Source organism: Colobus angolensis, unplaced genomic scaffold (assembly GCF_000951035.1).
Source record: "Colobus angolensis palliatus isolate OR3802 unplaced genomic scaffold, Cang.pa_1.0 Scaffold146, whole genome shotgun sequence".
NCBI classification, from domain to species: Eukaryota; Metazoa; Chordata; class Mammalia; order Primates; family Cercopithecidae; genus Colobus; species Colobus angolensis.
The window spans coordinates 5,160,750-5,176,566 of NW_012114555.1; the positions used below are offsets into that span (position 1 = coordinate 5,160,750).

Sequence of the window (15,817 nt, forward strand, 5' to 3'; positions counted from 1 at the left end):
GTTTGGAATGGAAGTGCCACTGTCTGTTAGTTCTTGCCCACTTTATTGTTACCTGCAGCATTGTGGGCTACAGTAAAATTTGCTGATAAGCTGGTATTATGTATGAGTAGCTTTAAGATGCAGGATTGCTGTTTTGCTAGCTGGCTAACCTGAGGAAGATTGCTTTTGGAATCACCACAAAACATCTATCTCTGCCATTAATTGGATGGAATGCTGGCAATGCCATAATTCAGCTAGCGGGCTGTATTAAACATTGTTTGTCTTGCCATTCACTGTGAGTGAAAACGGAGCATTAAGGGGTACTTAAGAGAGTTGTGAGTACTGGGCGTCAGCAATCAGTGGCAAATTGAGGTTTAAACCAGCTTATTTTTTTTGTATTCACAGTAAAGGCGCTGTAGGGTCTTGTTAGTTACATGTTGCTGAGTAGGAACGTTGAAATGTAGGAGAAATAAAATAAAAAGCTGCATAAATGTCATTTAGGAATTTTAAATGTAATTTTCTTTCCTTGTTCTGCAAACAATTATTCACAGCTCATAGATCTGGTACACTTAGACTGAACACTTCATTGAAAAATCCCATCTCTTCAGAAAACCTATATCCATTCTGATAAGGTTCAGTTCACTAATTTTAGTTTTCTTTATGCCTTGTTTTTAAGACTGAGAATTCATGGAGCAATAAAGCGAAGAGTATTTGTCAACAGCAAAAGCCACAAAGACGTCCCTGCTCGGAGCTTCTCAAATATCTGACCACAAACGATGACCCTCCTCACACCAAACCCACAGAGAACAGAAACAGCAGCAGAGACAAATGCACCTCCAAAAAGAAGTCCCACACACAATCGCAGTCTCAACATTTACAAGGTAGGCTGGGGACCAAAACGAGCTGTTGGTGAGGGCACTGGAAGCAGAGAAAGCACACGTAAGGTCGGAGAGCACCAACTTCTTGCTTCCATCCCATCGGTGTTACTCTGTGGAAAGAGAATTCGGCACTTATTATAGAGCGGGGGAAGAAACCTTTCTTTGGACACAGGTTAAACATATTCTATTCAGCTGCTAGGCAGTCTAATTCACAAGCACTGAAAGACTCCTGAAATGTTAGCTAGGTGGGGAGGAATTGCAACATCACATGAGGCTTATATGAATCTCTGAATTGCTGAGATAATTGAGGTTATGAACAAGCTTGGCTAACCACTTCATTATAGAGCTTTTATTTTTTCCCTTCCAGTAATGGAAAAAATGAGGCATCAGTGATTTGTTATATACACCTTAAGAAGTAGTAAATAGTGTTTATGCAGCCTCTCTTGATTACTAAGTACATTCCTTTTCTAATTCTTTTTCTTCTTTCTTATTATCTCCTCCTCCTCCTCCTCCTCTTCTCTTCCTCTCCTCCTCCTCCTCCTTCTTCCTTCTTCTTCTTCTATCTTCTTTCTCCTTCTCCTTCACCTCCTGCTCCTCCCCTTCCTCTTCTTCTTTCTCTTCCACTCCTTCTTCTCCTTCCCCTACTCCTCTACAACCACATGCTATGCTCGCAGATTTTATTCTGTAAATAAAGATTGGAAAATTCCTGATTGTTTTCTTTCAATTTAAGAAAGTGCCTAGATTAAACATCTGGGTTGATTTTTATTATCACCATATATTGCTAGAGGAGGCTGATGTTTCTGAGGCAGATCCTGGTGATTTGGGGAAAACCTGTCTTGGCAGAGATACAATTTTCTGTCTTTTAGGCTCCTCCTTCTCAAAATGTTGTAGTCTTAGAAGCCCAAAGACCCCTTGAAATGGGCACTTGATTTAAAACATGCCAGTTTCCACTTTAACCTTGTTGGTAGAAGTAGACATATTGTAACATATCAATTATAAGCATACACCTCTTTTTGTTTCACTTTCATTTTCCCAACTTCTCCTTTTAACTGCAGAGTGGTAGACAATGATCTCTGCTTTGAACCATGATTAATTCGTGTAGATATGCTGTTATTGCTACTGATTCAATACAGATTTTTTTCCCAGTGTTTTGAATTTTCTTTCCTCTTCTCTACCTCAGTATTAGCCCAGGATTTTCAGGAGCCTTCCTTTAATATTTTAAGTTGACTTTCCATTAGGCTTTCCCTGGTAGATACCTCAAATCCACCACCCATCACTGTCGGTCAGTTTGGGAAAATATATTTAGTGAAATGGACCGCATTCTCATTGCTCCAGCTGGATCTTCCTCATAAGCACTACAGCAGTTTTTCCTGGAGCAGAACCACGGTGCCCTAGGCCTCGTTGGTCATGAAGGCCTCAGGTGAGGGGAAGCAGATGAGCTCGCTCTAGTGAGTGAACAAATGAATTTACCGGGCTACTCCTCACCCTGTCCTGGTCATGCATGCATTTTCTGGGGCCAAATTTAAAGTCCTTGTAATATGTGACCCAGCCTGGCAGCACATGTTTTAAAGTTGTTTTTTTTTTCTGTTTTTATTTTTCTTTTAGTAAACTTTTACAAATCATGACAATGAAGAGTTAAATAGGCCTTTGGAGGAAATTTTCTTTAGATGAGACTGGCTGTATATGGTATATGTCTGTGGCAAGGCACAAAAGACTCACCCCAGACCAAAGTCTGTTGACAAACAGACACAATCCTTTAGTTATGAAAGGCCTAAAAGAAATGAAACATGGCTGACAAGTAAGAACTAATACATGCTCAACTTCAGTAATTATTTGAATTATTATTTAAAATCAAAATGTGGAAAATACGTGAACAATTAGAGATAACTAGGAGGATCAATTGAAATGACCTTTCTTAAGGTGTTGTAATTTTTTCTCACTGAACTTCGTGTATGCTTTCCATAAAACATTTTGGAGGCAGGTTCTTTTCATTTCCTTAGCATGATCATCTAGCCATGGTTGTGTGTTGATGTCTCATTTATTTGTCCATTTATTCATGCATTCATCCAAATACCACAATCTACATGAAAAAGACACATTCCTGACTTCAAGGATCCTACTAGTCTCTGGTCTATCAGTCAGTGGAACAGGGTGGATTAAACTCTCAATAAATCAAATCAATACTCCTCTAATGGTAGCATTAGAGAGTCTGGGTTTATTCAGGGATCAGATTCTGTATGTGGTTTGGGGACTGTCCCCTTCCTATGGCTCTCATTTACTGTTTGCTTTTGGTCTCATTAACTATGACTGTTGCCATTTCCTCTCCTTTCATTGACTTTGGCCTTACCTGTACCCAACAATCAGAATTTGAGAGTCTTTCTTTGAGCATTTCAAATAGCCTATACTACCTCTTGAAAACCAGAATTTCAGTGACTGATTTTTAATGTACATTTATTATGTCACATAGCACATAGTTAATATCTGGTTATATTTTCTATGGAATTTGTATGAATTATCCTATTAGTTGAATATCATAAAACTTGGTAAAGTTTCTTCATAAATGGATGGTTTTTGAAAGACTTGTTATATTACACATACTCAAAAATTAATGTAAAATCAGCTCATTTATCTGTATAAATGAAAAACTGAATCAATCAATGTATCTAATTTGTTGAAGATATCATGAGCTTCATATCTCTGGATATACATTGAAAGATGATATACTATTCAACTGTGTAAATCTAAATCTATAAATTAAATATGTAAATACTATTTATCCAAGTAAAGTATCTAATTTCAGGTTATTTTGGACATGAATAATATTTTCACATTTCAAAACATTAATTGCTGGGGCTGATTAATTTACTTTAAAGTCTGTTGAATGCAATTTCTTTTGACAATAGGAGAAAGAAAACAGAATCTTGGCCAACTCTGTGAGTAACTATTTTATGGCCCTGAAAATACCACTTAGTATTGTTGGGTCTCAGTTTCTTCAGCCATAAGATAAGAAACTATTCTAAACACCTTTTTGGTTTTGACACTACGATTTCCATTACATAAACAACTACCACTTGACCTTTTGAAAGTAATTATTTTAATGAGAAAAAATTGACATAAACCTACATACACATAAGCATATGCTTATAGATAAGCATAGATATACATAATACATGAATGTATAGCCTAAGTATGCCTCTCATCATATTTGCCCCTCCTTCTGTTCAAAATACAAGATTGCCGTGGAGAAGCAATTGAAATTTTGGGTGAGAAGATTCTTCACCCTTCATTATTGGGAAATGCCACCTGTAGGAGGTAAGATTCAGGAAAGCACAAAAGGAGGTAGTTAGCATCTTTGCAAGTCAGTACACCTTTCAACTGATAAACATGGTATCTTTCTTTAGTCGTCTATCAGATTTGCGGATCTGAACCCCTTCTAAACCATCTGGGTCAATGCCCACAATTTGCCATCATCTCTCAATTAATTTTCAGTGAGTGGAATAGTTACTACATGAGCTTTGGCCTTATAGAAATAACCTATTATCAGGGCTAGATATAAAATTATACATTTTAGGAGTAAAATCAACTGAATATTCATAACGTTCTGTCGCCTTGTAGTTCCTCTGCTGTTTTCTTTTCTAAACAAACCGTGTACTGTATTCCAAATTAAAACAGAAAACATTATTTCTCTCTGATGGTATGATGCAAATTTTGTATCTGTAACAGGGAAGGTTCATTTTTGGAAAAATTCTGTTTTTGTATGTGTTTTTGAATGGTAGTTTACTGATGCAAATGCTATTTGGAATCTGTTTTAGCATAATGGACTTTTGTCTGACTTTGATTCAATATTCAGAGAATTCCTTAGTTTAGTCTTTCAGTTTTCTGGTTGTTTTTCCAACTTGACTGTTGTGGAAAGAAAAGAAATCTAAAAGACACTCAATATTACATAATTAGTTGTGTTTTTTTTTTTTTCTTTAGCCAAACCAACAACTTTATCTCTTCCTCTGACCCCAGAGTCACCAAAGTAAGTATTAAGAAACGTAACCATTTTCAGAAAGGGAAGGGGGTTCTAATACATTTGGCTACAGCAACTCCATTTCAGTTTGTTTTTATAAATGTGCCATATCTTCCAGTGACCCCAAGGGTTCCCCATTTGAGAACAAGACTATTGAACGTACCTTAAGTGTGGAACTCTCTGGAACTGCAGGTAAGCCTTATATTTCACTTGGAACTTGTGTGTGTGTGTGTGTGTGTGTGTGTGTGTGTGTGTGTGGTGTGTGTGTAGTAAAATAATAGAGTGTACTGTCTATGTGATTAATGAAATTAACAAAGAATACAAAATTGGATAAGAAGTTATCTGTAAATATTTCCAGTTGCTTATTTTTTTAAAAAACTAATAAAAAATACTGAAGCACTTTAAAAACTTAGACTAACTGAAGAGCTCTTAGGCAAACTTCTGAGTTGGTTGCAAATGGTGCCGTTGCACTGAGTGCTTTAAGTTTAGGTACTTGAACCCCACCAAAAAGTGAATCGTGGGATGTTTAAACAAGAAATTATTTGGGTCTGACCATTGCTGATAAGATTAAAGGAACAGTACATTAAACAAGATGCTTTCAACCAGAACTATGGTGCCTACATCCACCGTGGTCATTGTTGCTACGTTTAATTTCACACTTTGAGTTTGCTAAATTACCTTCTTATGAAAGGCCTAATGCATGATTGCATGACTTGGTCAAGCAGTAGAGTAGTTAATTTCATGGTGTAGATAGATAGTATATGTGTGTGCAGACTCACACATATGTACACATATACATATCTTTATAGGCATGCACACTTAGACACACAAATCCTTACTTATAAGCATATACTTAACATCATTTCTTAAATACATACATAACACTATTTCTTAAATACATCATAACTTACATATATGTTTAGAAGTAACTTTTGTGTGTATATATATTATATGTGGTAGAGACCTTCTTATCTGACCAGTGAGGACCAGCAATTGGTGGGTTTATTTAAAAAGTTGATTCAAACATATACTGTTTTATTTTACCTCTGCTTAAAACATAAAAATATACATTCAAATATTACAGTTTTGGTAGAAGATGGAGATCTTTACCTTGAGCTTATGTTTGCTATTTGGGGGTCTATCGATTCATCTTTCTTGCATAAACCACACTAATATATTATTATACAATACATATTATAGACGGTAGCCACTTTTTATTGCTTGCTCCTTGAAGGTCAAGATTAGAGACATTGGTATGGTAGTCTGAATTCTTTTAGATTTTTATAATTTTTCCAATAATTTCCAATTCCACCCATCCACAACTAATTTGATAACACTTCTTTTAGCAATGACCTTTTTTGAGTTCTTCTTTACAGGAATATTTTTCCACATTCACATTTCATTCATTTACAGGAGATTTTACCATCTTACATAATTTCAATCACCAGTACAATGCACGTTAACTATTTAGTCTATTGGGGTACTGAGACACACTGATAAGTAGCATGAAAGCAAATATTATTTATTGAATGTGTTCCACCACCTTCTAACAAAGGTAGGCCCAGAAGGCAGTTTTTAGTTCGTTGAGTGTGATTGTAGTAACTGTACAGATATAAATTGGGGAAGCTGAAGTAAAGCCCAGTTGCATTATGTAAGAGAAGGGATTTACAGCTTTGGAAAGCAAGGAGATGAGGACTTGAAAGATGCTGAATGAGGCTGGAAGGTAAAGTTTGGAACCTTCCTGGAGAATAATGTAAAGAGGAGATGGAGGGAGATTTTTTTTTTCTCTAGAGATATTGTGGGCTTGAAATGCCATGCAACATGTAATGTCTACAATTGTCATCTCTTCTAAAAACCTTCAGCAAAATTGGTCACTTAGTAGTGTTTGAAGATTATGACAAACACTAATTGTACCTAGAAAGAATCACAAAGGGAGAAAAAGACTTGTCAAAGGGAAAACAAGGTAGCATAGCTTCAAGTTTAAATACATTGATTGACCAAAAGATTTTTTAAAAATGAGAAACTGCAAAGGCAGTTAAAGGACTGACAGAAATACTTAGGCGATAGTATCATCCTAGTGAATGACAGAGGTGATCCATGGAAAGGAATGTGGAGGAAATTGAGCTCTCCATAGGCTAACCTGACTTGGAGAGCCTTCAGGGAAAACAACAACAACAAAATGCACAGATTTTGAAACACAGGGGTGGAATGGAGAGAAGATGTTGATGGAGCAGAAGCAAGAAAGCAGGAAACCAAAGGGATACTCAAATGACGATGAATTTGGCAAGGACTGTAAAATCAATAAGGAGCTACAAGATGGCACACACACCTTCCCTCCTGGATCTTTTGATTGCTAAGACTCTTTTCTATATCCTTGACCTTTTCTACACCTCAGTTTCCTCCATTTTAAAGTCATATTCATAACTACTGATAAAATTGTCAACTCAGAAGACTAGAATATAGGTTGAAAAATAAAACTGCCTGTATGCAATCATTTTTGACACACAAAAATGGAATTTTATGTGGTTTGATCTGAAGTAAAACAGTTTATAAGCAGCAAAGCTTCAATTAAAAGTAGTGTATCCAGATTTTAAAGAGCAGACGGCATAGCTTGGTGAAGTTTACAAAACCTTGGCTTGGTGTTTGGACAAACCCAAGTTTAAATTCTGAATGTCCTCCCATCTAGTGTGTGGCCTTGGTCCATTTACTTAACCTCTGAAAGACTAGGATTCTTATGCATGATATGAAGATGATCACAATACCTACATCTCCTTGGGTCAGTGTGAGGATTAAATGAGATAAAACATGGGTGCCCCTTATTATATAAGTGCTCAATAAATATTAGATATTTAATTACTAATTCTGATTAATCATTTGCAGTGGTCATTGTACCTTGCTTCTTACCTTTTCAACTTTTGACTGTCTTCACCTCTTCCCTTTTATTGCCCTTGCCGTGTATCCTCTTTGGCAATCTCATATATGAAGTTATTTATTCTTTTTCTGTGCTTCCCCAACCCCCCACTATTTTCACGTCAAATTGAACAAATACTGCTTTTGGTGTAAATATGGAATTTACCAAATCAAGGTAGAAAACTCACTGATTAGAGATTCTCTCAGCAACAGCTACTTCTATGCCTACAATTTCGGGCAAGTAGGCACTCTTTAAATAGGCACTTCACATACAGTATCTTCCTTACTCTCTGCCCATTTCATTGTTGAGGAAAGATTTATACGTTGACACAAGCTATATGATAGACCCTGGGTTCAAAGCAGGTCTGCCCGAAGAGAAATTATGTCTCTTTCCTGAAGTCTGAATTTTAAAGATAGTAATTGACATATGTTATGTTAAATAGGCTTCACTGCACTTGCCAAGTGTCATTGATTGGTACTGTCTGCCAGGAGCATTGTATTGAGAAAGGCTCTAAGGCCAAGTCTGTGCTCATGGGGAATGTCATGATCAATTAGTGATGTCTGCCACAGGTGCAGCAGGTGGGTGGCAAGGGTAGAAACAGCATTCGTATTGGTAGTTTGTTGATCCTTGGTCTACAGACTTAATCGGTTTGATTGCAGCAGAAGTGACCCAAGCTTTGGCTCAGGCCTTTTGGTGTCTTCTTTTTCTTTACTCTCACAAATTTTAGTGAAATTTTCCAAATGTTTAAGTGGAAATGTAAAGAGTCAACAAAATTCTAAGACCTCCAGAATAATGCCTCTGCCCCATCTGCAGTGTCTTTGGGAAACAGGAGGGATGAGATAGGAAGTTTGCTTTATTAGGTATTGCCAGCTGGTCTGACTTCTTTGTGATTGTCCTAAACTGGCTCATTTTGGCTGATAAAAAAAACTCTTCTCTTTTACAGGTGTAAAAACTAATTTGATTTCAAAATAGCTGTTAGTAAAGCAAGATGAGAGAAAAGAGAATGATCTTTTGGCAGAAGGCATTTAAATCTATTGCATATGGAGATTTTCAGAGTGCTACACTTTTTTGTTTCTGAAATGGGAATGGCAAAGCAATGTCAGCTCAACAAGGTGACGGTTTTAACCACAGACACGAAGGAATTTGGGTAGGGACCAAAGTGACTGACCCCAAAATTTTATGTATATGTATATATAGTTTTTATTTGTTATTACTGTAAACATTGTAACAGCAGAACTATTTTATAACTGATAAAGAAAATGAGAAGAGCAAAAAATATAATCAGATGTCATCACCCTGAAACAAGTAGGACTTCATAATTTTTTTTCTCCATTGATATATGTTTTTCCACATTATTTTCATCAGAGGGGACATGTGATTTGATGTTAGTTATTTTTTACTTAATTTTTTCTCTAGGCTTTAATCAGCAGTCATTCTAAGTGTACTTTAGTAGACTCACCATAAAAACAACAACAAAACACTCATTAACCAATCTGTAACTACCACTTTTATGTTGAATTTTACATTGCCTTTTTGGACTCTCCATTTAAAAGTTCATTTTGCTGGAAAAATGTATTGACAAACAGCATAAATATTGACAAATGGTTGTAGCCTTTTGGCGTATATACTTCTTGTGTATGTGACGTATCTTTGGGAAAGTAGACCAAAGTAAAATATCGGTAGTTGTCGGTAGTTTTAAAAGGAAAACCATAGCATCAGAGAACTGGAAGGTGATTTTGACAGGTCACAGAATCTATTCCTGTGCTTCAAGAATCTAAGAAAGGGAGACCCAACAAATTCTCTTTACAGCCCATTCCAGTGCTTGCCAACTCTTACTGTCAGAGATTTCTTCCATATTTCAACCATATTCTTCATTTTCTATTTTTAATCTCATTCTTTTTGACCCAGTGTCTATAATGACAATTCCTTTGTTCCTAATTTTTCTTTTCTGGAAATGGTACCATCCTATTTCTTGTAAGCCAAGTACAGCAAAGGAATTTTCTGTCCCACATCAGCTTTGGGGTTTGGCAATAGCCACCTGAAATGCCAGGTTCTCCTTACTCATCCCCTATCCCAGCTCTCTGGGGAATTTACACAGGGGTCAATTAATGATATCTTCATCTTCCATTAGCAAGAGTTGGGGAATTAGGCATATGTCATAGGAATGTTCTGAAGCTTTTCTCCAAGGCCAGTTTGTTCCCCAGTAACCAGGGGTGATGGGAGAAATACTTAAAATGTACTGAAGGCAGGCCACTTCCAAATGGACTGAAGCCAGCCAGAGGACTAGCGGGGTCTGTTGGAGAACCTTCTGTGCCAATTGTGAGCACTTCTGTTGCTGGGTCTTGTGGAGCTCCGTTGAGTCCTGGGGAAGTATGTGCAGATGGAGAGAACACTAGAGCAGCTTTTATCAACTGAATATTTTAACAACTGCTTTAGAGGTAACGGTTGGTACTCAGTGAATATCAGCTTTCCCTCTGCACTCTTGACACCCACTCCAAATTCGTGAGGCCTGAAATATGTGGGTAGGACAAGTCACACACCTCTCTTTGCTCTGTTTTCCTATTTTGGTGTGTTTTAAAGCAACTTAGAATCTCATCTCCTGATTTTTTTTTTTTTTCTTAAGTACCTGAATTGGTGTGCAACTTATGCAAAATCCCACTGTTAAACAGACTTGAAAGTAAGTTGCAGATTTTGCAGTAGATTCTGCAAAATGTTATAAACTACTAAAAAAAAAAAAAAAGTCACTGGTGAATAGCACAGCACAAGAAACAGAGCCAGGGACTCACCATTTATCAGAGTCATTCAATTAAACAAACAAACCCAAAAGAAAACTCCTCCAAGAAAATCGTTTCATAGCGATAATGAAAAACAAAACAAAACTTGTCTGCCTTTTTTTTTTTTTTAATAAAAGGGCTGTTTAAAAAGATGACTGTAGAGTATGTACCACTTCTCCCAGATTTGCTGTGCAGAAGTGCATAAGTGTGAGTGATGTAGAGGTGCTTGTTTATTATGGAGCACATTTCAATGCAGTAATCATAAATATTGCTAAGGTTGTGCTCTGTTGAAATATGACCTACATACTCTTGATTGTTTGTGTTATGTGATTTGTCTGACACCCATTACATTCTGGGTAATAGCAGCCATTTGTTGCTCTGCACAGCAGGCTCTTTTGACAAAAGAAAATAGGCGGCAATAAAAAAGCTATAGTCTGAATTACATTCTGCACCGAGCTGCACTACTGAGAGTTTGTGCAAGTGTGTTAACAATGCTCGGAACTGCCTCTTGTCAGCCTTCAGCCTGTAATGGCCATCTGTCCTCACATAAATCTGTCAAAACCTGCTAAGTTCAAGAGAGAGCACGGAATATACCTTGTACTGTCAACACCAAAATGTACACATTCCCCAGAAAATCAACACGCAGGAAATAATCCAGAGGTTGTGGAAGGCATTAGCACTGTTGATTTGGGCTTGTGGCATGAAATAGAGAGTCCAGAGATTAGTGGGAAGATGAGCAAAAGTAGTGGCATCAAGGGATTGAGCACCGACCTCCCTCTTACTTCACGGGGAAGGGTTTGGGTAGTGGAGGTGAGGCTAGAGAAATAACAACTAGTTCAGAGGCAGCAAAGGGTTGCCTGTCTCATCAGCAGCTCTGAACAGTTTAACACTATGTTAAATGAAAACATACTCTTTGCACTTTTGTTTTGTTTTGTTTGGCTTTGGGTCTCAACTGTATCTGGAGATAGGCTTTCCATTAGGGAGGCACCTGGTGATAGGAAGTCTTGTCATCCGTGAGATTTCTCAATCTTGCTTTGAGATATTCTCTGGTTGGAGATGTTTCAGTAAACAATGAAGGCTTTAGGGCATTAGCCAAATTATTTTTCTCTCTCCATCTACTCATTAATCCTGAAATATCTTCCATTCAATAAGCAAGCATTACTTATTTGTTTCAACAAATGGTGCCAGCAGAAATGTGCGGCCCTGATATTTTTACTCATGAGGCATATTTGATGGTCTCTGGGTGTTTCCATCAATTTTAAGCATATATGCAGAAAAATATACTCATGTCAAATTTTAAAGAAGTGCCTTTTTATTAAAATCAATTGTGAAGTCGCTGGAGGCTGAGTCCCTGAAATAGCAGCATCTGGTGTCATATCCAGCACATAGTAGGTGTTCAACGAAGGTCTGTTCAATGGCCACAGGCCATAATGTGTGACAGAGGTAAAAGGCTTTGTTTTTAACTCAAAGAAAGTACAATCAAGGTGTCGCCACTCCCCAGAGCAACTTGAGAACCAGTTATTTAAGCGATAATGAGCTTAGGTACTAGGACAAGTGTTTCGAATTTTCAAGACACAGAAGGATTTCTGTATCTGAAATCTCTAGATACCTGAGCTATTTTTAGAACCAGTCTCTCTTTAATAGTGGCCTAATTTGGTGTTCCTGAAGTTTAAGGTTTCTTTTTATAAATCTAAAATGTCTGTCAAAATATGTATACCTGAGAGTACAAAGTGGCATGCTGCAGACACGCTAGGGCTGGGGTTCTCCAGATGTGGTCTGTGACGCATCTAATTACAAATGTTTACCCAGTATCCCAAGTAATTCTTGGACTGCTGAAATGTGAGACCCACTACTAAAGAAGAATCTAGAAAAATTAAAATTAGTAGAAAATAATAATGCAACAAATGTGCCCAAGCCACATTCTGCAAAGAGCTTATAATCGATTTGGAAAGACAAGACATAATTCACATTCAAAAAGAGATAAGCAAAAATGTATAGTTATATGTGATTGGTATCAAGAGAGGGATCCTGACAATAAATTTCTAAAGAAGTAAAAACTACCCTAACTTGGGGTGATCATGCAAAGATTTACGGAGTTGGATGTGAGGATGTTGAATGCCATTTCCTCCGATTCAAGGGCTATGTCGTTGGACATATTTGATTGGTATTTACTCAGCAAAGAGAGATTATTTGTCATTATTTCTTTAAGTATCTTAGGGTCCTAGGAGGAATATTTGAGAGTGTGCTTTTTTTTTTTTTTTTTGCTGGGAATTGCAAGTGGTTATTGAAGGTAGCATGTAGAAGAAATCAGTATGCATTAATAAGGTAGTGCAATAGGTAAATAAAACAAGTGAAAACAGAGAGAAAAAGAGAAGATCAACCAAATAGGAATTTCTTAGATTGAGTAAAAGACATACTCATCTATGAGAGAGGAAACAAGAGTTGATTGTGCCTCAGTGGCACCGATGTTTCATTCAGTCATATAAGTCACTCCCTTTGCTACAGCAAAGAGAGGGACAAAGAGCCATCCAAGAGAAGCTGCCAACAAAGGGAAGCCTTTTTGAGACTCAGGTGTGACCATGAACGGAGTACAGTGTCCCATTCGCTTTGTGCTTGCATTTCTCTATCTTCCTGAACTTTTCTGGGTTGGAACTCCAAAGTCAAACCACCTTACATTTGTATACCTTTCCTTCTCTCAGGGAGAATTAGCTTTGAATAATAAAAATTGCCAAATATTGCTGTAAAATATTTCACTTTAGAGAAAACATTCATTCTTTCCATTTCTTTATTATAAAATAGGAGAGTGAGGCAGCATCTTCCTGTTCATATCAAAATTTCATTGTGGCTTTTTGTGACCTACGTGGCTCTTGGTATATGTGTGTGTGTGTGTGTGCGTGCGTGTGTGGGTGTCTGTGTTTTCTTATTTTTTTTTTCAGCAAGGTAGCAGTTTTTTTCCTTGAAACTTGCCTTAAATCTAACCCCATACTTGTTAGCAGACTTGAAGTTCTTTTTGCTGAATAGTGTTCACCCCGCCTCCTAAATAAAAAGTGTATTGGAAACTAAAATGCTCCCTTGTAAGCAGAAAGTCATTTGAACTCCAGCCTGCCCTTCTTCAAAGTTCCTTGGACTCTGGAGCCACTTGACAATGATTCTTCCTCGGCACAAAGGGATGAGTAGGACTTATTCAGGGGGTAAACTCAACAGAGGGAACTACTATGCTTCACGGACTCTCCCACGTGGTTTCTAATGAAATGTTCTGCCCTCCTATAGAAAAGCAGAAGGAGCAACAACTGATGGCTGTTCCTCTTTCTTCCTTTTTATTTATTTAATTAGTTAGCTGCTGAAGCTTGGCTGAGTTTCAGTCCCTCGGTCTCATAACCCTCCCTTATGTTGTGCTCTATATAAAATGGTCGGCTGGCACTGCGATATTTAGTGTTACTGTTCACTTAGGTTTCTGTTGCAGAACCATATTTTAGACAGAATGTATTAGTTATGCTTACAAGAATGTATTATGCCTACATTAGCCATGGTTTACTAGGTTAATGAACTGTGGCGACAAAGAATCACTGCCGTTAAGTTGTAGAGTTGTTCTAGGTCCCTGCATTTGGCTGTCGTATTTCACTGAACTTACTTTGAAGTTGTCATCTCATCTTTTTGTTTTGTTTTGTTTTAAGTTGGTTAATTTCTTGGCTCCAAGGGTAGATTCTCTTGATTGGACAAAGACCCCTGAGCTGCTTGCATCCTCTGCAATGTTCTTTGCAGACAAATGCTACTAAGGCTATTCTGTGATTCCTCAGTCCCACTTCGTTAATTTTCCATAAAGCAGCCCATACAATCCCCTTGACAATGCAAGCTTTGATAATAATGCCTAGTTCCATGTAGGCCAGGGATGATGCGTTCATGTTTTCTGGGAAGCAGGATTTGTTAGCGTTGGTGTTTGAAATACAAAAGATCACAGCTCTGCCTCCTGTTCAGCACTGTAGATCCATCTTTTCTTGGTGACAGAGGCTTAGGGGATGAGTCAGTCTTTCAGGCCTTGTCATGAAATTAGTTTCCTTCTTCTGCACTCAGATTAAACCCTTGTTTGAAATCTTGGAAAATTTAGAAACGTGTCTTGGCATTTAAGAACATTATCTCTGTCTCTTTTCTCTTTCTCTCTCTCTTTTTTTTTTTTTTAATTTTTGCCTTAGGCCTAACTCCACCCACCACTCCTCCTCATAAAGCCAACCAAGATAACCCTTTTAGGGCTTCTCCAAAGCTGAAGTCCTCTTGCAAGACTGTGGTGCCACCACCATCAAAGAAGCCCCGGTACAGTGAGTCTTCTGGTACACAAGGCAATAACTCCACCAAGAAAGGGCCGGAGCAATCCGAGTTGTATGCACAACTCAGCAAGTCCTCAGTGCTCACTGGTGGACACGAGGAAAGGAAGACCAAGCGGCACAGTCTGCGGCTGTTTGGTGACCATGACTATTGCCAGTCAATTAATTCCAAAACGGAAATACTCATTAATATATCACAGGAGCTCCAAGACTCTAGACAACTAGAAAATAAAGATGTCTCCTCCGATTGGCAGGGGCAGATTTGTTCTTCCACAGATTCAGACCAGTGCTACCTGAGAGAGACTTTGGAGGCAAGCAAGCAGGTCTCTCCTTGCAGCACAAGAAAACAGCTCCAAGACCAGGAAATCCGAGCCGAGCTGAACAAGCACTTCGGTCATCCCAGTCAAGCTGTTTTTGACGACGAAGCAGACAAGACCAGTGAACTGAGGGACAGTGATTTCAGTAATGAACAATTCTCCAAACTACCTATGTTTATAAATTCAGGACTAGCCATGGATGGCCTGTTTGATGACAGCGAAGATGAAAGTGATAAACTGAGCTACCCTTGGGATGGCACGCAATCCTATTCATTGTTCAATGTGTCTCCTTCTTGCTCTTCTTTTAACTCTCCATGTAGAGATTCCGTGTCACCACCCAAATCCTTATTTTCTCAAAGACCCCAAAGGATGCGCTCTCGTTCAAGGTCCTTTTCGCGACACAGTTCGTGTTCCCGATCACCATATTCCAGGTCAAGATCAAGGTCCCCAGGCAGTAGATCCTCTTCAAGGTAAACTTTGGCGAAACCCTAATAACACACAAGGTGTTCCTAAGAACTAAACAAAATAAAATACAAATAAAAATTTGAAATCTGTAGCCATTCCGGCCCCTGACCACTGAAGTTCTGGTGCTGCCGGAACTAACGAGAATGATGTTACACTCACATC

The 15,817-nt window shown here is 38.0% G+C and overlaps 1 protein-coding gene across 2 annotated transcripts in view; it reads left to right on the top strand.

Annotated features, from left to right (window-relative positions):
* Positions 1 to 15,817, top strand: part of PPARGC1A (peroxisome proliferator-activated receptor gamma, coactivator 1 alpha) — a 681,573-nt gene that overhangs the window by 644,292 nt on the left and 21,464 nt on the right. For both annotated transcript variants that reach the window (XM_011935659.1, XM_011935660.1), the window contains 4 exons: positions 656 to 860; positions 4,833 to 4,878; positions 4,988 to 5,061; positions 14,745 to 15,660. In XM_011935659.1, the coding sequence (XP_011791049.1) occupies positions 656 to 860; positions 4,833 to 4,878; positions 4,988 to 5,061; positions 14,745 to 15,660 (1,241 nt within the window). The remainder of the gene's footprint in view (positions 1 to 655; positions 861 to 4,832; positions 4,879 to 4,987; positions 5,062 to 14,744; positions 15,661 to 15,817) is intronic.